Below are 22,857 nucleotides of genomic sequence, written 5' to 3' on the forward strand. Positions count from 1 at the left end.
CATTAGCAAGAGCCTATAATGACATATATAATGGGAAGTCTAGACATATAAGTCTAAGACATGAGTATGTGAAACAATTGATTCAAGATGAAATCATATCAATCTCATATGTAAGAACTAGTGAGAACTTACCTGATCCATTTACAAAACCTCTTGTGAAGATGTTATTAAATTCTACATCTAGAGGGATGAGACTGAAACTCCTAGAATAAGAGATTCACCAATGGCAGCAACCCAACTCCAAACCTGTGAACATCGAGGGCAAGAGTTCAATGGGTAAGAACAAGTCATTGATAAGTAAATAGTTTTAACACTAACAATTGTGAGTCCCATCCAAGATGGTTAATGTTAGTTGCTATTGAGTGCGGGCTAAGCCTAGGGCTTTTAATGAAGTTCAGTTGTGTGCAACAAGCATCTCTAAAGGTAGCAACGATGTTGTAAGAACTTCACCTATGTGAACTTAGAGGTGGTGCCGCCTCTCATGGGAGTTGGAGTTTCTCCCTGGAAAGTTCATGAAATGGATGAGCACATGGGCATGAAAAGTGCTAAGCGAGAAAAGTGAGAAAATGAATGGTCAAGTGGAGGTGTGTGAGGTGTTACTAGTTTTAGCACTAGGAATCCTTGGTTCAATCTTTAAGACACCAAGTATTTCGATAAAGCTTTGTAATCCTTTCACTATGGTAAAGTTCAAATCAAAAGATACTTTACTTTGTGCACCAATATTGTTTGAACTAAGAAGAGATGATTATATTTAACCAAATGATAGAACATTGAGATTTGGTAAATATAATGGTTAAGTAGTCTTACACAAAGTGGTGTAAAATAGTTAACGGTTTTCACTTAAGTTGAAGTGAAAATATGAGATTTTGTTGTAGGCATCTATAATTGACTTTTATGAGTCTAAAGTGATACAATGAGGTATCTAACCATGCCCAAAAATTTTGGGAATATTTGGAGGTGTTTAAGGTCACTTTTGAAAAGTTGACACAACCATTGTGGCATTGTGTTACCTCCCTAGAGGTGACGCATCGCCTGGGATTTGAACCTATGGATTTCGTAACTGTCCAAATGACTTTTTTGAAATATCTAATCCTATTCGTTGTCTCAAAACTCATTCTATCTCGGTGAAGCTTCAAGCAGCATTGGGAAGGCTTAGAATGGAGATTTTGGATAGCGATACTCCTCGTGTACAAGCCTTTGGATGTTCCCTAAGTTTGATGATTCATTTGTTCAATTCAAATGTTGTATTGCTCTAAAACCCTAACTTTTAATTGTATTTATTATTGTTAGTATTAATGATTAAATATTTCTAAATCATGTTATAATCATTTAATCACTTAATCTTTGATTATCAAGATGTGCATTCATATTTTGAATACTGTTCTTGAGTAGCATCTATCGTTTATAATATTGAATAATTCATATTATTCATTATTGATTTAGAAAGTGTAAAGCCATAAATTCCCAACATGAGCAACATCATCCAAATGAATTGGGTGTAATTTTTACTAATATTAAAACTCTATTGTCTAATCTTTCAAGGGAATCTCTCTCTCATGTTGGTCACAATTTTAATATTGTGACTCATAGATTGGCTAAGCATGTCATTTGGCTAGACAATGAATTTCCCTAGTTGGAAGAGATCCCTCCTCCAATCTCTCATTTTTTTCAATCATGAATATGTTTTAGTCCATTAAGATAATTTTGTTTAGAGAAAATACAATTTTGGCCCCTATATTTTTCCTCTACATGCTATCAACCCCTATGTTTTGTTAAATGACAATTCAAATCTTGTGTTTTACAAAATTAATCAAAATAGTACCATATACTAAATTTTTGTTAAAATATTTTCAAATATAAGATCAATTCTTGAGTCGTTGGAGATGATGTGAGTTCATAGTAGCGAAGAAGGTAGTCAAGAAGCCGATAATGAAATATTATATTTGAAAATATTTTGACCAACATTGGATCTAGGATATTAATTTGATCCATTTTATAAAAGAGAACTTTACAAAAATATGGGAAAAAATAAATTACTTTTTATATTTATGGGCATTAAAGTTATGCCACAAAATATGGTAATTCTAGCAAAAAAAAGTTTAAAATATGGGAATCCCACAAAATACTATGAACAAAATACCATAAAAAAATACACACACTCTCTCTCTTACTTTCCTCTTTCTCTCCATCTCTCACATATTCTTCACTTGCTCTCTCCATTTTTCTCACAACAATGGCAGCCAACCATGGCAGCCAACTATTTTCTCTCACAACAATAGGAGCTCTCTCACACCGGCAAATGGACGACGTATCTCTGGTCACCGCCGACGCCATCTCCGATTCATATTCTTCTTCGCATTCTTCTTCGTTTTCACGTTCTTCTTCTTCTTCTCTTTTATTTTACGTTCTTCTGCGCCTTCTTTGTTGTTTTAGATCTGTTTTTTCTCTTCTTTTCAGATCTGGTTTTCTTTTACAAATTTGATTTTTTTTTTCTAAATCTGTCTAAGTAACAAGTTACTGTCATGATTCTGTTTTGTTTTCAGATCTGAGTTTTTTGTAGACTTAGCTGTAACCAGTTACCTTATTTAATTTCCTTCTTCATGGTTGTTTTTAAATCTGATTTTGGTTTTTAGATTTGGTTTTCTTTATAAAACTACCTAAGTAACCAGTTACTGTCACGATTTTATTTTATTTTTCAGATCTGAGTTTTTTTGTAGACCTAGTTGTAACCATTACCTTATTTAATCTCCTTCTTCATGTGTTATTTTTAAATCTGGTTTTATTTTTCAGATTTAGTTTTCTTTATAAAACTACCTAAGTAACCAGTTACCTTCTTTGATCTTATTCTTCTTGGTTATTTTCATATCTGATTTTGTTTTTCAGATGTAGTTGTTTTTTTTGTTTTAAAGATTTGGCTAAGTAACTAGTTACCAATTAATTGTTATTTTGATAGGGGTAACCAATTACCACCTTCTTCTTCTTCTACTACTACTTCTCAAATTAATTTTTTATTTTCTAAGTTTTTTATTTTCTAGGTTTGGCTCAATAACTAGTTATCAATCAGTTATTTTAATAGGGATAACCGGTTACCTTCTTCTTCTTCTTTATTGGATGTATTCTGATCTGTTTTTTTTTTCTTCCAAATCTGTCAGTAACCAGTTACAATTCACTCGAGTACTTGCCATGACAGTTAAAATTGATAATAGTAACCGGTTACTGCCACATTACTAAAAAAATCTAAATTTATTTTTATAGTGGTAATCAGTTATTATTTAAAATGAAATTAAATGACATATATACATCTCCAACAATAATCCAAAACATACATATGTATAATGACATAACCCAGACATCATCATCATCATCATCATCACAATTAGTGAAAGTCATTCTCATCACCTCATATTTGAATGTATATATAAAATTAATATAATAACAATAATAATACATCCATATATATATATAAATGTGTACTATTTTATAATCTTATATATATATGTATATACATATAAAAATAATAATAGCAATAATATATGTAAATATATAATGAAAAAAATTATATGGTTTTATGTATACCATTAATTGTATATATATTATTAACTTAAATATAATTAAAAAAATATAGTAATAAAAATATCCCGTAATTAAAAAAAAATCAATATTGAAATAATATAGTATATTTTAATAAAATTACAAAAATATGGAAAAATCCCATATTTTATGTAATTTCCTATTTATAAAACACATGGTTCGAATTGTTATTTAGCAAAATACAAGAGCAGATCGCGTATTAAAAAAAATAAAGGAGCAATCTGATTTGTTTTATATATATAATTTATAATTTTATAAAGAATTCTACAAAACACATCTCTCTCTCTTGTAGCAATTTTGTTTCTCTTTTTAGTTATTCTAAATAAATAACTCTTTACTTAGCTATATTGTTTTCTCCGTGGAATTATTGTGAATTTGATTACATTACAAATTAGTAAGTGTGTCCCCATACTTCAGCAAAGGAGTAAAAAGTAAAATACAGAAGAGGACAAGGGCATGAAAATAAAATAAAAAGTATACGGTGTACGGTCAGATTTGCGAGACTTTTGAAAAAAATGGCAGATGGGGAGAGAGAAGTAGAAGAAGAGGGAGAGGTATTTCGAAATAAATAGGGTGGTGGGGAAGACTTAATAGGGTTCTGAATAATTACTCTTTCTCACTATATAGAAGCACAGCATCACGAAGAAGGCTCTAGAAACAACCTCCTCAAACGTATATTCCTCTTCCTATATATACTTTTATGCACGGAGAGAAAAAGCAGAGCTAGATAATGGTGAGGCCAAGGTGTTTTCTTGATATTAGTATCGGAGGAGAGCTCGAAGGGAGGGTAGTGGTCGAGCTTTATGAAGATGTGGTGCCCAAAACGACCGAGAATTTCAGGGCTCTTTGTACCGGAGAGAAGGGCATTGGTCCCATCACAGGTGTCCCACTCCACTACAAGGTGCCCTCTCATATGAGAGATATAGTTTGTATGTACATGTTGTGTGTTTATGAGCAAGTTTGCATCTGGGTTTATGATGGTTTTGGTGAAAAAAAAGGGGGTTCGTTTTCTTGTTCTTGATCGGAGGAGAGGAAATCGAAAATGCCCGGATGAACTTAAAAACCCCTCCTTGTTTTTACAAGTTACATTTTTTGCGTGGTCATTGACCACAATGTACGGATTTAGCATTTTCGTTTTAGGGGCGAGGAAAAGACGGTGATGCCCTTGACTATGAAGAGACCAGACAGGTCTGTCTGGCTGGTTGTATTCGTTTAGCTTTTGGTTATCATTAATCTTTTTTGATGATATTAATATCTGGGTATTTGATGGTTCTAGTGTTGGGATTACAAAATGGTGTCTTTTTTCGATAGTTTTTAAAGTCTGTTTGGTTTTTGTTCGGCTATAAGATCAATTGATTTTCAAGAAAGGTGACAACGGAGTAATGTTTACCAGTTGGGTTTATAAAGTGATGTCTTTTTCGTATTGTTTCTGTAGAATATTTGGAGTTTTAGTAATATACTCTATTGATTTCGATAGAGGTGCCAATGGAGTAATGTTTGCCGGGATTTTTTTTTTCGTTTTTTTTAATTATTTTTCTTGTATTTTTTTTCTTTCTAAACTGTGTTTTCATGTCGTATTGATGTTGACGTTTGAAGTTATCTTGAATATCTCTTGGTAGTCTGGATTTTAGTTTTTCTTTAGGAAGGAAAAATAAGGACATTGGTTAGTAGAATTTAGTAATTAGATAAGGTTGGTTTCATAAAGCCAATTGGATTGAACCCCCTTTGTATTTTGTTCTTTTTCTGGCATAGTGTTAATGATTATGGGATGTGTTTTCATAAGAGGAATGTGATAATGTGCTTTCTGTAGTGCTCTTCGAATTTGATAGAATTGACTATAGCTACCTGCCGTCTATGGTACCTTTCCTGATTCTACTCTTATTTCTGTTGTTGGTATAGGGAGTCCGTTTTCATAGAGTTATCAAGGGCTTTATGGTTCAATGTGGGGATATTTCAGCCGGAGATGGTACTGGGGGAGAATCTATCTATGGCTTGAAATTCGAAGATGAGAATTTTGAACTGAAACATGAAAGGAAAGGGATGTTGTCAATGGCTAATTCCGGTCCAGACACAAATGGCTCTCAATTTTTCATCACAACAACTCGCACATCTCATTTGGATGGAAAACATGTTGTATTTGGGAAGGTAACTAAAGGAATGGGGGTTGTTCGGTCAATTGAGCACATTACAATTGGTGAGGGTGATTGTCCAACTGCTGAGGCCATCATTGCAGACTGTGGAGAGATTCCCGAGGGGGCAGATGATGGAATATGTAATTTTTTCAATGATGGTGATACATATCCCGACTGGCCCGCTGATCTTGATAAGAGTCCTAATGACTTGTCTTGGTGGATGACTGCTGTTGAAACAGTGAAGGCCTTTGGTAATGACTCATACAAGGTACTTAATACGTGCCTTTGTTTGTGTTTGTATTCTAATATTTTAAACGAACTTTTATATTATATTATGATGAATTGAGTTTATTTTCATTAGAAAATTCTTTATCAAAGCACATTTAGTGGAAAAATGTTGTATGTTTGGTTTTAACTTCTCTTTCATATTGTGTTGGCAGAAACAAGACTTTAAGATGGCTCTTAAAAAGTACAGGAAGGCCTTGCGTTATCTGGATATATGTTGGGAGAAAGATGGCATTGATGAAGGTAGCATGTCCTTTCCCCATTAAAATATGCCATTCCCAAATATTTGACTGAGTGAAACTGAAAATTGCTTCATCGGCTCATCATGCTTCTATGTTACTCATTGTATACATTCTTCAATGTTTTTTCAGGGAGGAGTTCGTCTTTGAGAAAGACAAAGTCACAGATTTTTACAAACAGCTCTGTAAGTTCATGCTCTTTATCTCATTCCAATGTGTTTATTCTGTTTAGAAACATTTTATCAACCTCGAGTTGAAGATGTATGTGAATTGTCATCTAAATCAACTATGGAAATCATTTCTGTTTAGTTCCTTTTTTTCTTCTTTTCCAAAAATCACTTGGTGGCTCTTCTTGAGTCCACTGTTTCTCTTAAACATAAATATTTGTTGGAATTTTGTTTTAGGCCTGTAAGCTGAAATTAGGAGATCTGAAAGGAGCACTGTTAGACACAGACTTTGCAATGCGTGATGGAGACAACAATGTGAAAGCTTTGTTCCGCCAGGGTCAGGTTGGTATCTTCCATTAATTACGAAAGGAACGTTAGTGTTCAGGGATTTATTTAAGCCACTCATATGGTGAATGAAAGTTTGCCCGTGCACCCACTTTAGTTTTTGTTTTTGTTTTAGTGCTCCATTAATTCTCCTTATCCTATAAAGTCTGTAAAGCACTATATCTTTTGGGCCTTCGCTATAGGAGTTGTCTCTTGGCTGATTCAAATGATTACATTATATTTTCAAATCTTAACAATTTGGCACCATCTTTTTTCAGGCATACATGGCCCTCAATGACATTGATGCTGCAGTTGAAAGCTTCAAGAAGGCAATAGATTTGGAGCCAAATGACGGTTAGTGAAAGTTTTAGACTGTCTTATGGCCATTCATTTGTTATAAAATCAAACAACGTAATAATTGTAGAATTCTGAAACTATAATGTTATCTGTACTCAACACAGACTACATAGAGCTTTATTGTGTGTGAAAAAGATGGATATTCTCTCTCTCCTCTTATTATATATATATATATTTATATATATGGAATTCTGTTTGAACAATCCTGGTTACTGTGTATGGAAGGTATAGCATTGTCTTACTTAAGTTACCAAAGCTTTGTACGAAAGAGATTAACAGTGTCTAGTTTTGGATTTTCAATTGAATTTTTGAGCATCTAATAATTGGTCAAATCTTAAAATTTCAAGTGATGTTAAATAAGTACATGACGGCAGTAAAGTGATTTCTATAATAACCTACCTTTTAGAGTAAACTGTTGAACTTGCTAATAGCTTATATGTATCTTGTGATTACAGCTGGAATAAAAAAAGAACTCGCTGTTGCTAAGAAGAAGGTATGTACATTACATCAAAATTGTGAAGTTTAAATAGCAAGAAATTACTTTCCACTGTAATTAAATGTAAAATTTTGTGAACTATTACAGATTGCTGATCGGCGCGATCTGGAGAGAAAAGCATACAGCAAAATGTTTCAATAGCATTTCAGTTGGAAAACCGGTATTGCTATGTTGCTTGTCATTTTCATTTCATAACTCCATTTTGGTATGTAGACTCCTTATGTGGTTCACTATGCAGGCTGCCCACAAATTCAGAGAAAGTATCAGATTTCATGAACGTATTCATAGTGTTAGAGTCAAGTGGTTCAGGCTTTTTTAGTTACTACCTGACTTTCTGGAGGGAGATTTAGGTAATAAATTGTTAACAATAGTCTTCATCATTGTTCCATGAATGTTTTACATGTGTTTTTTTTATCCTTCAAGCAATTGGGTCTTTGTTTCCTGTTATTGCCATTTTTACTCACTAATGCTTTCTATTATTTTGTAGGTTGTTTAATTTGAATGGAAAACTAGCCGCTTCCCCCACAGGATAAATATTTAACTGTAAAAAATCTGAGGCTTGAACCAAATTTGATAGGGTTCTAGTTCTTTTTTTGATCATCTCTTCATGTGGGAAGTCTTTTCTAGCTTAGGTAAACTTATGAACTTTTACTGGATTAATATAAATCAAGAATTTTGTCATGTTCCATATGGGAAAGGATTTTGGGTATATAATGTGAAATTTTGATTTTATCTTGTCTTGGCAGTTTGTTGCAATCTACTATGTATGGTCTGATTCATGTTCCTTATTCTCTGGTAACGCCCAAAGTTTTCATGCCATTTAATGGCACGGTAAGTTTGGCACTTTCTGAAATCAGGCCCACCTCTTTATGATAGGCCTCGGTCTGCCTTTTTCAGTTATTTGTTATTATTATTATTTTTATATAAACGGAACTTACTCCAACTTAAAATGGTGCCCTACTAAATTTTACATGCGACATATATGTCCAACAAAGCTAAGAAGGTAAACAAAACCATTACTTACATTATATACCACTAGTAAATATATGATGTGCATGGCAGCACTTATCATACCTACTCAGAGTGAGATGTTTTACTTGCCGAAAATTGTTGCAAAGCCATTGTCTGCCTCAGTGGGATACGATTATGTCTTCCAAATTTATTCGCGTTGGTGGGAAGTTGAACACAAATAGACACGAAAATAAAACACTTCACCGTTGGGCAGACATAAAGAATCTCAACAGTGTACAATAATACATCAATCAATGACCATACTAGATTTTTCCTGTCTTTCTTTCTGCTTTTTCCGTTATTGTTTGTCACACCAGAAACCTCTTTCTTTTTTTTTTGGTATAACAAGGTAGAGCGCGTACTGGAACAGACTAAATCACCCACATCTCAATTAAAAGGAAAAAAAAGTAGAGAAAAAAAATCTCCTAGCAAAGAATTCTATCCACAGAACTAAATTGGGAAGTGAGAGAATTATGAGTTGTAGTCATCAAGTCCCAGATCCCTTAGAGCATCAGTAGCAGCCTCCTTACAGAACTCATGGTTTTGTTTGGCCTTCCTTATATGCTTCTCCACGCCGTTATTTAACAGAATAGTTCTGTCAAAGGTGAAAATATTGATTTAGAAGTTATTGAGCTTCAATAAAGCAGTACTAGCAAGCTGACTCACGATTAAAGGCGAGAAAACTAAAAGGCAATTTGAAAGTAAAAAGTTCATTTTGTATTGCAATCTATAATAGAAATCTCATAAAGGTGATTAGACAGAGTAGACAAATGGGATATGAGAGAAAGACTTGCCTGTTTTCAGGGTTCCTAGCAACAAGATTACGGATCATGAGACAAGCACTTTTCTGCATTTGTTGTGCTGCTGCAAACTTCTGCATGGCTTGAATGGCAAGGTCTCCAGACCCAGCTTCCATTGCACGTGCTGCTCTTTCTGGTGATCTTAAGGAGAGTATAGAGATAATTGACATAATCTGTAAGCATATGTAAACAAGTGTGAGACAACAAAGGTAATGGTACGCCCAGCATGGTTCCTCCTTCCAACTTGCAATATACTGTCCAAGCATCGAAAACTAACCATGATTCTCAGTATGAAGAAAGAGGGTGGTTTGAAGAAAAAATAAAACATTAGTATCTATATTAACTCTCCTTCTCCCACAATATCTCTTCTATATAAAAAGTGTGTAGATATGAAAATTCTTAGTTTTAACAGTTTGTTTTGTTAACTTTAACGAAATATTCTAAATATTTAACCGAATATACTTTTAAAACTAATTAAAAATAGATATTTATTAATTATATTAATACAATTCAAATTCAAATGAATTCAAATATTATTATTATAACAATATTTAATATTTGTATTAATATAAATTTAAATATTATATAATATCATTATAATTATATATCTAATACATAATCTAAATTTTATTAAAAAATTATCATTTATATTTTAAAAAGTTATCATATTATATATATTTTTAAAAATTATAAACCATATTTAGGATTAATTTTTAATTTAATATGCTTATGTTATTTTTTTATATATAATATTATTTATTTATTTGAAATTTATATGACAATTATAAAAATTTAATAAAAATAATTAATAAATTTATATATTATATAAATGAGAGCTTCAAGAAGATGATGTAGCATTCTAAAATTGCTCTAAAACATTTTATCTATTTTCTCTTTTAATCTAATTTTTATTCATTTTATAGATTATAATAATATAGTAATTTAAAATTTTTTAAGAAGTTACATGTTTTTTAAATTTAAATAAGATATTTATAAAATATTATTCTTTACTCTATCTATTTTAAACGTTTAAAAAACAAAAATTACTTCAAAGCACTATATTTATTTTATTCATTAATCTAATTTTTTTCTTCATTTTATAAATTATAATAATATAGTAATTTAAAAAAAATATAAGTAGTTACATGCTTATAAAATTTAAATAAGATATTTATAAGATATTATATTATTTACTCAATCTATTTTACACTTTTAAAAAACTAAAATTGCTCCAAAGTACTTTATTTATTTTCTCATTTAATTTAATTTTTTTATTCATTTTATAGATTATAATAATGGAGTAATTTAAAAAAAAATGTACCTTGCAAGTTTTAAAAAATATGTAGCTACATGTTTTTTAAATTTAAATAAGATAATTACAAGATATTATCATTTACTTAATCTATTTTACACATTTAAAAAAAATGTAGTAATAAAAAAAACGTAACTACTAACTACATTTATATATTAATTAATACATTCAAAGCATATATTGTATAAATTAATATAGTAATGTATTTTACATAAATATTGTTTTATTTTAGATATATGTGTTTTAAAAATGTAAATTAAAAATAGCATCTATCTATCTATAAAAAAACATAAAGAAGTATTAATTAATACTTAAATATCTAAATTTTAAAAAATAATAATAAACAAAAGGGTTTATACATTTTTGGACCATGTGTTTTGTCTCATTACCTGTTTGGACCCTGTATTTTGACAAATTATTTTTTGAACCCTATGTTTTGTAAAATAGTTAAAATAGAACCTTAAACTCAATTTTGATGAAGAAAAAATTGAATATAAAAATATAGTTTTTAAGCAAAATGATTTTATTTTTGTTCTGAATTGTTAGCTTGGTAAATTATTTGTGACTTTAGTTGATAAAACATTGACCAAAATCGGGTTTATGGTTCTATTTTAACCATTTTACAAAACATAGGGTCCAGAAAGTAATTTGTCAAAACACAGGGTCCAAAAAAGTATAAACCCTAAACAAAAAGGTAAAAATTTCAAATTTCAAACCAAAATATCTTAACAAATAAAAATATCAATGTACACATCAATATATATATACACATAATATTAATTTGATTAAGAATTTATTTAGTTTCATGGATTGGCTATCAATTACTCAAGTGAGTAATAATCAATAATTCAAGTTTCAAAGTATTCAATCTTTCTATATATATGAATATGTGTATATATACAAATTATATATCTAAAATTGTTAGTTTGTGTATATCCTATTAGTATCATTTCCAAGTGTACCAACATTTCTTTTTAAGTTTTTGTATATCATAATTTATTTAGCTTTATGGTTTGACTCTTAAAAGAATAGTAATCAATAATTCCAGTTTCAAGGTAAAAAATCTATCTATATATACATAAATATATGTGTATATATAGAGATTGTATATCTAAAATTGTTGGTTTGTGTATATCCTATGAATATCATTTCCAAGTATACCAGCATTTTCTCAAGTTTTTTGTGTATCATATACACGTACATGATTTTCAATGTATATCATGCATATTTCCACACACATGAATATCAAACTATGTTGACACTACAATATATCTCAAAAAGTATTTTCAAGTAAGTTTTGTGCACCTGACAAATGTAGAGAGAACTCACTGATTAAGAACTCGCCGTTGTGCAATATATGTATATTTATTTATGGTTGATTTGTAGATTTTGGTATTTTCTTTTGTTTTTTGAAGGAGAAGAAATTAAACGTGGATCGTGATACTATGATATTGTTTACTATATGTACTGAAAACGTATATTTATATTTTCGAATTTAATTAGCTAACCAAGTATTAATATTAATATTGTTTGAATTTTAGTTCTCTATATATCTATTTTCTTATTCAAAATATTATAATTATTATCATCAATTATCAATATTAATAATTGTATTTTTCTCATTTGATATTTTCTCAAGCTTTTGACAAAATGATATTACTAATGGTATTGTTTGGATTTGTAATTTGTTTTCATTATAGTAAATAAATGTTTTCTAGATTGTAATTTAATGGACATTTCAGAAGCAACAAAAGATGCGGAGGTTGATGTGAAGGACAAAAAAAAAAAAAATTGGAAACAAAAAACATATTATGAATTAAAAAGTATATAATTATGATAATTGATGTTAATATTGTTTGTTAACTTAATTTATTCCTATCTCTTGCTTTTCAAATACTATTATACATTCTATTAATTTCTTGAAAGGAGAGAGAAACAAATAATTGATTGATTAGATATTTTTAATACAACTTTACTATTAGAGCATAACTTAAAAAAATTGGAGGAATTACAAAAAGTATAAATTTATCTCACATTATACAAATTAGTCAAACAAATATAGAAATACGTTAAATATATATAGTTGATTTACAAAATTATAATATTTATCAAACAAATATAAAATTACCTTAAATATATATTTTTAAAATTATTATAAAAAAATTACACGAAGGGGAGGTTTATTTTCTAATATATTTATATGATGTGGCACTTTAAAATTACTCCAAAGCACCTTTTCTATTTTCTTATTTTTACATATATTTTAATTTTAATTCAAATTTGATTAGATATTTAATTAGGACAACTATTTAATTAAATTATAAATATAAATAACTATTAATTTTTCTCATTTTTCTACTTCACTTTTCTAATTTATGGCTATTAATTAATTAAGAAAAAACTATCTATTTTCTCTTTTTTCTCATTTTTGTTTCAATAATAATAGATATCAATTAAACATATCTATATGTAATAATAATAAATAAATAATCTATCTATTTGTATTATTAATATTTTGACAAAACATGAGTTCTAAATATTAATTTTTTAACAATAAATGATCCAAATGGGTAATCAACTTATTGACAAAACACAAGGTTCACAAGTTAATTTTAAAAAATAAAAAATCCAAACAGACAATCTGCTAAAATACAAAGTTCAAAATGATATGAAACCTTATAAAAAAACATAAATTATATAGATAATTATATATATATTTATATAATTTATTTTTTTATAGAGAATTTTTAACACTTTGAATAAATACATAGTCCAAATGTTAATTTTTAAAAATAAAAAATCAAAATGAGTAATCGACCAAAATAAAGTGTTCAAATAACCGATTTATTTGTTCTTATTTTTAACCTTTTGACAAAACTTGAGGTCCACAAGTTAATTTTTAAAAATAAAGGTCCCAACAGGTAATCGGCTAAAATACAAAGTTCAAAAGAGTATGAACCCTTACAGAAAACATAAATTATATATATAATTTAATTTTTATAAAGAATTTTGAACCTTTTGAATAAATACATGGTCAAAATGTTAATTTTTAAAATTAAAGGGTCAAAACAGGTAATCGATCAAAGTACAATGTTCAAATAATCGATCTATCAATTCCTATATTTAATATTTTGACAAAACACGAGGTCTAAAAGTTAATTTTTAAAAATAAAGGGTTCAAATAGATAATCGACCAAAATAAATGTTACACAAAACATAAATTTTCTTATACATAATTTAGACTTTTTATAAAAAAAAATCACGCAAAGCGTATAATAATGATAATAATAATAAAAACTAAAAGCACACGTACAACAAGCTTTTTGAACTTTGTTTTTAGCACTTTATTTTAGGGGTGCACACGGGTCGGGTTTTCGGGTTCGGGTTTTACAGATTTCGGGTTGAGAAAAATAGTACCGAAACCGATCTGAAATTTTTTGGTTTTTTCGGGTTTCGGGTTTTATTCGGGTTTGGGTTTGATTCGGGTTGGGCTGGACCATTTGTGTTTTGGGCTGAAAAGCCAAATTTTGCAAAAATACCATTTTTTTACACCTTTTTTCAAGAATACCATTTTTTCTTCAAAAATACCATTTTTCTTCGGATTTTGGGTTGGACTAGGCCAATTGAGTTTTGGGCCGAAAAGCCAAATTTTGCAAAAATACCATTTTTTTACACTTTTTTTTTTCAAAAATACCATTTTTTTGGATTTCGGGTTTGAACCCGAACCCGAGTTTTAACAAACTTCAAACCCGAACCCGAACCGACTTTTTTCGGGTTCGGGTCGGATTTAACCCGAATCCGACGGGTTTTCCCAAAAAACGGGTTTTTGGGTTGCGGGTCGGGCGGGTTTGCTGGTTTTTCGGATCAAATGTTCACTCCTACTTTATTTATTCAGAATCTTTCAAAAACATATACAATGAACACCATTATGAAAAAAAATTGTGGTCAAGACGCCCTCACATGTCCATATAAAGAACATGTTGTACGAGTAAGGTAAAAATGAATCACAACCCTACAATCTCCCAAAAAATATTTTAAAATATGCATATTCTTTTAATAATTACAAAAGACAGCGCGAAGTGCGGTTATGTTTTCTAGTTCTAAAAATAAAACTAAGCAAGCATGTATTGCACGTTGCTTGTATCTAATATATATATATATATAAATATAAGCAATATATAATGCATATTTGTTTAATTTTAAAGTTGTAAGCATCTTTATTTAAACATGTACTTATTTTTATTATATTTTTTAATTATCATATAAATTTTAAATAAATAAACAATATCATAAAAATAAATAAAAGATGTTTGATATAATGTATGACATAAATGTATTAAAAAATTATGACAAAACATTGTCTATAATTTTAATAAAAATTGGTGGTTCACATTTTTTAATATATATATTTATATATATAACAAAATGAATTATAATTATATAATATATATAAATATTTAAATCAATAATCTCTACATATACCACATCTAAACATAATATTGACATAGATATATATTTACATGGCTACATGGCATATATATAAATTACAATAATATTTAAAAATAAATTAATAATATAATAAAATAAGAATAGAAAAAGTCATAGCGTAGAGTAATATACTTGCATCAACTATTTTTAGTTTGTAATATATCTCCTAATATCCTTTGGTGAATTTGATAAGGAAAAAGAACTTCAATCACTTGATAAAAAATAAACTACTACACAAATTTATAAGATAAAAAAATGGCATGTATAACTTTATTATTTTAAAAATAAATATGATTTAATTATTTAAATTATCATAAAATTTCTTAAAAATATCATATTTTAATTTATTTATTTATTTATTTTTGTTTAAGTTGATATTTGTTCTAATTTTTGAATTTGGCAGTGACAACAAAAGATTATATAATATATGTTTTATATTCTATAAGAATATAGAAGAGATATATCTTCTATATAAAAAGTATGTACATATAAGAAATTCTTAGTTTCAACCATTTTTTTGTTAACTTTAAGAGAACATTGCAAATATTTAACGAAATATATTTTTAAAATTTATTAAAAATAGATATTTATTAATTATATTAATATTAATATAAATTTAAATAGTATAAAACAACATTATTATAATAATATTTATTAGAAAACTAGATATTTAATAATTATATTCATATAAATTTAAATATTATAAAATATCATTATTATAATAATATATAAAACATAATCTTAATTTTTATTAAAAAATTTATCATTTATATTTATAAAAAAAACATGTTTTTTTTATTACTTAATGTAACTTAACTAAATATATATATATTTATATATATATTCATATTAAATAACAACAAACGTTATAAATACATTATATATAGGTGTCGTTTATGTACAAATAATATGATTGTGTATACATTATACATTATTTGATTTAACTTATATAAATATATATTTATATTGAATAACAATAAATATTATAAATATATTATATATAGGAGTCGTGTGTATATAAATAGTATAACTGTGTAACTACATAATAAATTGGAATAACATTTATAATAAACAAGTTTATTCTCCAATCATTAAGGTAATTTAAATAGTCTCATTAATGTTTTGCATATTAAATATGGTAATTTGTGATCTAAAAAGTTATCATATTATATATATATATTTTAAAACAACCATAAACAATGTTTTGGTTTAATTTTTCTTTTAATATGTTTATGTCATTATTTTATGTATAACATTGTTTATTTATTGAAATTTATAAGACAATCATACAAATTTAATAAACATAATTAATAAATTTTATAAACAAAACTAAGAAAACGTGCATTGCACGTTGCTTGTATCTACTATATATATATATATATATATATATCTTCTATATAAAGTGTAGATAACGGAAATTCTTGATTTTAACAATTTGTTTTGTTAACTTTAATGAAATATTCTAAATATTTAACGGAATATACATTTAAAACTAATTTAAAAATAGATATTTATCAATTACATTAATATAAATTCAAATATTATAAAATATCATTATTATAATAATATTTAATATAAGACAATATATATAATAATTATATTAATATAAATTCAAATTCAAAGATTATAAAATATCATTATTATAATATAATACTAGATATTTAATAATTATATTAATATAAATTTAAATGTTATAAAATATTATTATGATAATAATATATAATCCTATTTTTTTAACTAATTATATTAATATGAATTCAAATATTATTATTATAATAATATTTAATACAAGAGTAGATAATTAATATTTATATCAATATAAATTTGAAATGATATAAAATATCATTATAATAATAATATATAATACATAATCTTTGATTTTTATTAAAAGAATTATCATTTATGTTTAAAAGGGTTATCATATTATATATATATATTTAAAAAAATTATAAATAGTGTTTTGATTTAATTTTTCATTTAATATGTTTATGTTCTTTTATATATAATGTTGTTTATTTATTTGAAATTTTCATGACAATAATACAAACTGGCATTGTACTTTATTTGTATCTAGTATGTAAATATGTGTGTATAACGTACATGAAGTAAATATAACTTTGACCTTAATATGAAGACTTGTATATCTTCTTACCTCTTGTAGGACAGAAGGGTCATCGGAAAATCTGGCTGAGAGTTTGATTAGTCTGTCCAAACCTCCCTTCTCAATGATAACATTCTTATTTGTGTCACTTCCAGCCAACTAATTAGTTGCAACAGACATAAGAGGGACTAATTAGATTCAGAAACAAATAAAACTGGAAATCGTTAATCAGCAACAATGTCACTGAAATTAGTAAATATAAATAAGCACCAAAAACAAAGTTGGTTTCAATTTCCACAATATTGCTTGTGGTAAAATTATTAGTACTATCACTATCTTATTATCATAATACATACACATCCGGAACAAAGTTCAATTAGGGGCAATAAAATTGCTCCAACCTTTTATTCTCTATCGGAATAAAAATAAACTCCCTCCAATCAGTTTCCTTGTTCATACATATTTTCTGTTTATTAGGTTAAGATGCAGGTAAAAACATTATAGTATCATATTTCACAGTCAGACAAAATGAAAATCAGACAACCTGTATAAGATTTCAGATGTAAAAAAAATCAAATAAATGGTTGTTACTTGGCCAAAATCAATGACCTTAGTTAGATCAGACCTTAGAGAGCAAAGAACAGAAAACTCTAGCAACACTTTTATTGCCTTGTTCGCCACTGTCATCAATGCATCGCAGCAATGCATCAATTCCACCATTTTCAGAAATGGATCTACATATTTCATCCTGTGAAATTGTAATGCCTCAGTGTCAAAGAAATAAAAAGCCTATAACCAGTACATAAATGATAACAAAATGTGATTTACGATTAATGGTGATAATAATCGTAAATCACATTTTGAGTGAACCTCCACACTCAATGCATTGATAAACCTAAAAAGAATCATTTATTACCATTGATGTCTTAAAGAATGACAATACACTTACATTAACTGCGACAGCCTTTAAAGCAATGCTAGCAGACACTAGACTTGGTGAGCTAAGCTCAGCCTGCAATGAAGCCACCAGAGCTTCTGCAATTCCTATGTTCGCAAATTTCCTTGCATAACCAAAAACCTTGATTTACACAAGTCTAAAAGTTAGATTTACTTGTTAGAAAAACATTATTCAGGGCATTTAGTGGTTTGCATGGAAAACAAAGACATTCAAAAAAGCATAACCGAGAATGATGCTAATCCTACTCATCCATCTTATACTGGAATATATGTGAATTTTGGTTATTGACCAACTTTTCAACTGCATGGCTGCTATCAGAGTGAGATAAATATTTCTGAGAACTGCGGACTTACTTGTGAAGCCAAAACACGGTTATCATCAGGTGTTAGGAGAACACGAATAGCATCATACAGACTTTGAATGCTGCCTTCACTCTGTCGATTCAGTGCTTGCAGAATAAGTTCATCAATTTTCAACTCCATAAATGAGTCTTTTAGAACCTCATTACCAGTTGCAGCTGCAGCAACTACAGCAAAACCACTGTTCAAGATGTCTAAATTTTGGACACCACCATTCAAGATATTCATCACAACTGACTGTCCACCACTAGCCCGAAATATTTCTGTACTTTGAAGATCTAGAATTGAGAAGAAAATAGAAGTTATAAACAACACCAGGAAGATGAGCTTACTAATGTCCAAAAATTTCGTGGTGAACAAACTACTTAGCATTATCTAATACACTAATCAAACCACAATCGACTAACAAGTACCTCCATACATAACCACCAAAGATATTCCTGTTCTAACATTTCACATTCTAATATGTCACGCTCGAGATGGTTCAATCCCTCTTCTCCAATTTGAAATCCAACAGATTTTTCTAAAAATAGGAATATTCATATAAAAAACGAGGGTATATTTAAGTTGCAATTACCAATGACACTCGCTATGCAAATTTTTAATCACACCCAAATTCTTAATTCATCAGAGTAGCAAATGCCAAATAGTATGAACTCAATGACTAGTAATGCCATACCATGAAGAACAGATGCCATTGCCTTCAAAGCCGAAACAAGAACCTTTTCCTGCACAATTTGAATCTTAGAACACAGAGAACAAATTAATTCAACCGCCCCATTCCTAGTGGCTATTGCTGCATTTCCAGATCCTTGTACACCACATAGCTCGGCAAGATTTTCAAACGAGTCCGCCACTGAATCCAAATTCTCATCCAAGTTTTGATCCTTGGAAGAAGCTTTCAGTTCATTTAAACACTGCATCACAGGATTATCATTTACACCACCCTCTCCTGGTACGCAAGTGACAATCCCTGCCATACAAACACACATAAACACAATCCTTCGAACTATAAAATTATGCTGGATCTGAAACCTAACGAAATGGGGTGCGGGTGGTTGTTGAGAAAATGTGGGAAAAGCAGAGAAAGCCGAGGTTCAATAATTTCCTCAGGAAAATGGGGAAAGGACGAGAGGGTTTTGTGGGAACTGACCTGAGAGATCGACTCCCTGGAGAGTAAGAGTTTCGATGGCGTCCTGGAGGGACTCAACTGGGTCCATCCCAAGGTCGTCCATGTTTTCCTTCACAAGCTCGTCAAACGCCTCCTGAGAGATCGTACGGACCGCATTCATTGGTGGAATCATCTCCGACTGTGCTCCGTCCAATCGGAAGATTAAGATTCACGATGATCACAACAGAACTGTGATATCTCACTGGGAAAGTAGAAGTACAAGTGGAAAGCTCTTAATACAGAGCAGAGACGAAAAGAGCGTTCTATTTCATTTCAAATCGAGGGAGACTGTTGCATTACTCAAGGGAAATTTCATGGTATATGCATAATCCTCCACTAATTTTTTTTGATATGACAACATAATTTCTATTGCAAATATATGAAAATTTTAATTTTATATGCATGAAACTTTTTAACATGCTAACAAGATAAGTTACTATCCCAACAAATATATGAAAATTTTAATTTTTTTAGACAAAAATATTCATAACATTCAAACATTCATTCTCTCGCTCAATTCAAATTTTCTCTCTAACATTTCTTATTCTCTCACTCTCTTTTTTTGTAGATCTTGAAAAAATAACAAAATTAAAAAAAAATAATCTAAAACCGATATTTGAGTGAAAAAATATAAACCTCCAAAGTTTTCGTCAAATTTCAGTGCAGAGCATCGAAATTGCATCGTTTTAGACAAAAATCAAGTTTTTCATGATTGCATCAAAACATCATCGATGAACCATCGATTTTGCATCGAAAGACCATTGATTTTGCATCGAAAAGTCATCGTTTTGGCCAAAAAACAAGTTTTTATGATTACATCACAAAAGCATCAAAACATCATCGATTTTGCATTGAAATTACATCGAAACAACATAAAAAAAAGCATCTAAATTGCATCAAAACGATGTCTTTTCGATGCAAAATCAATACAATTTCGATACTCTTGCGATGCAATCATGAAACTTATTTTTGGCAAAAATAATGCTTTTTCGATGCAAAATCGATGGTGTTTCGATGTTCTTGCGATGCAAACATGAAAAGTTGTTTTTTCGCCAAAAGGATACTTTTTTGATGCAAAATCGATGGTGCATCGACAGTGTTTCGATGCAAAATCGATGGTGTTTCGATGCAATCATGAAAACTTGATTTTTGGTCAAAACGATGATTTTTCGATGCAAAATCGATGGTGTTTCGATGCTCTTGCGATGCAATCATAAAACTTGTTTTTTGGTCAAAACGATGCTTTTTCGATGCAAAAATCGATGGTGTTTCGATACTGTTGCGATGCAATCAGGAAAACTTGATTTTTGGGCAAAGCGATGCTTTTTCGATGCAAAAATCGATGCTCTGTACTGAAATTTGACGAAAACTTTGGAAGTTCATATTTTTTCACTCAAATGTCGGTTTTAGATGATTTTTTTTAAATTTTGGTATATTTCGAGATCTACAAGATTAGAATGAGAGAGAGAGTGAGAGAATGAGAGAAGTGAGAGAGAGAGAGAGAGTTTGGATTGAAGAAAAAAAATTGGTGTTTGAATGTTAATGGTATTTTTGTCTAAAAATTTGAAATTGTCATATATTTGGGATAATCACTTATGTTGGTATATTAAAAAATTTCACAAAGTTATCATGCATATAACATAAAATTTCCCTTAGTGAATCATAGCAGTCCAATTTCTCGCCCTATAATTGATGATAAATGCTCGGGATGTTTTTTAAATTAAAAAATGGTATTTTAATGTTGAACTTAAAACAGGTAAATACTATTTTTGTACTTTATGTGGTGTAAAATAATACGTTGAACTCAATTTTGATCAAAATAATTTCGAATATAAGATCAATTGTTGGGTCCTTAAGAATATAACGAGTTCAAAGAAGGTGGTCGAGGAGCGGAGTGAGAAAGACTATATTAAAAATTATTTTGTTCCATTTTGCAAAATTTATGGTCCAAATTGTCTTTTAATAAAACTGAAGGTTCGACTGATAACTTTTGCACAACACATGAGCAAAAATGATATTTACCCATAATAATATAGAATTGCCATTACAAAAATTTTTAGAAATTTATTAAATCTATAGAACCTTCAACACCATTATTTCGACAACAAGATGAAGAGCATCCTTATCGATATTTAATTTATGAATTAGAAGACCGATCATCAAACAACAATCAAGAATGTCAAAAATCAACAAGTGAAACTCAAAACACAATCTAATTCAGTAGTTTCAAATTCTACAATTTCAAAACTAAAAATTTGAGTTTGTGGAAAAAAAAACTAGGTACTAGATAGGGAAATTGTACGTCCTCCTAATCCAGGATCATTACACTATGTACTTTAAATAGTGTCAGACTTGCTAATCAAGTCATTGGTTATAAACGTGTAACTAAGGTTAATGTCAAGGGTTAGGGTTAGGGTTAAAAAGTTTGGTGAAAGGAAACATTGACTTTTCATTTGAAAGTTTCATACACATATGGGATTCCAAAATATTACAAACAAATGTTTAGAAGGGTATATACAAATCAAAAGTTACAACTAGCCGGCCTGAGCAGCAAAATAAGGGATAAGACCCTAGTTCCCCTGAGATATCCTCGGCCGTGGTGGACGATCAGCCACATATGTACACGCCGCCATTGAAGCTCTCAAACTCATGGCTAGTCTAGCTTTCTTTTTCCCTTACCCGCACCACATAGCACCTGTGAGCCAAAGCTCAACAAGAAAACTTAAACATGTGCATGAATAGTAAATACAAATTCCAAATACATATCTAGCATGCCCAACAGTAATAACCTACTCATGCATGCATACAATTACAAATAAATGATCATTAGATCATTCTGGGGCCCACTGCCTTGAATAGATGACCATGGAGTCAACCCGGGACCATATGCCCTAGCTATGTGACCATAGAGTCACCTGGGGCCCTTGCCCTTAGCTCTGAGTAGCTAGCCAAGCACTTTGTTTTCCAATGACCATAGGGTCGACCAACGTAATAGTAGTTCCTTGATTGGGCCTAAGCCTCTCGACCAACGCGCTATTGACGCCCTTGACTAATAAGTCAAGGCTT

At 29.3% G+C, this 22,857-nt stretch overlaps 2 protein-coding genes across 2 annotated transcripts; one reads left to right on the forward strand and one right to left on the reverse strand.

Annotated features, from left to right (window-relative positions):
• The first annotated feature begins 4,109 nt into the window (after positions 1-4,109).
• On the forward strand, positions 4,110-8,330 carry LOC133797683 (peptidyl-prolyl cis-trans isomerase CYP40). The gene is made up of 10 exons (XM_062235677.1): positions 4,110-4,492; positions 5,491-5,991; positions 6,164-6,251; positions 6,380-6,432; positions 6,652-6,756; positions 7,017-7,092; positions 7,551-7,588; positions 7,679-7,751; positions 7,830-7,941; positions 8,079-8,330. Exons 1-8 carry the CDS (start codon positions 4,322-4,324, stop codon positions 7,730-7,732), a joined length of 1,086 nt encoding a protein of 361 aa, XP_062091661.1. The 5' UTR covers positions 4,110-4,321; the 3' UTR covers positions 7,733-7,751; positions 7,830-7,941; positions 8,079-8,330.
• A 339-nt stretch (positions 8,331-8,669) lies between these two features.
• LOC133797675 (uncharacterized) lies at positions 8,670-20,135 on the reverse strand. The gene is made up of 8 exons (XM_062235664.1): positions 19,774-20,135; positions 19,300-19,593; positions 18,615-18,898; positions 18,253-18,381; positions 17,929-18,051; positions 17,355-17,462; positions 9,397-9,575; positions 8,670-9,197 (listed from the first exon to the last, which is right to left on the reverse strand). The coding sequence occupies exons 1-8, from the start codon at positions 19,922-19,924 to the stop codon at positions 9,074-9,076; spliced, it is 1,392 nt and encodes a 463-aa protein (XP_062091648.1). The 5' UTR covers positions 19,925-20,135; the 3' UTR covers positions 8,670-9,073.
• Positions 20,136-22,857: the final 2,722 nt, after the last annotated feature.

The sequence above is a fragment of the Humulus lupulus genome, chromosome 1 (genome assembly GCF_963169125.1).
Source record: "Humulus lupulus chromosome 1, drHumLupu1.1, whole genome shotgun sequence".
Classification (NCBI taxonomy): Eukaryota; Viridiplantae; Streptophyta; class Magnoliopsida; order Rosales; family Cannabaceae; genus Humulus; species Humulus lupulus.

Bases quoted from the DNA above. Each gene is read 5' to 3' on its own strand.
- LOC133797683 (XM_062235677.1), top strand. From the start codon at position 4,322: ATGGTGAGGCCAAGGTGTTTTCTTGATATTAGTATCGGAGGAGAGCTC. The intron at 6,252-6,379 runs GTAGCATGTCCT...ATGTTTTTTCAG, and splicing joins GAAAGATGGCATTGATGAAG to GGAGGAGTTCGTCTTTGAGA. The intron at 6,433-6,651 runs GTAAGTTCATGC...ATTTTGTTTTAG, and splicing joins AGATTTTTACAAACAGCTCT to GCCTGTAAGCTGAAATTAGG.
- LOC133797675 (XM_062235664.1), bottom strand. From the start codon at position 19,924: ATGATTCCACCAATGAATGCGGTCCGTACGATCTCTCAGGAGGCGTTT. The intron at 18,899-19,299 runs GTATGGCATTAC...TCTCAATTCTAG, and splicing joins AATGGCATCTGTTCTTCATG to ATCTTCAAAGTACAGAAATA. The intron at 17,463-17,928 runs GTCTGATCTAAC...GCAACTAATTAG, and splicing joins TCTGTTCTTTGCTCTCTAAG to TTGGCTGGAAGTGACACAAA.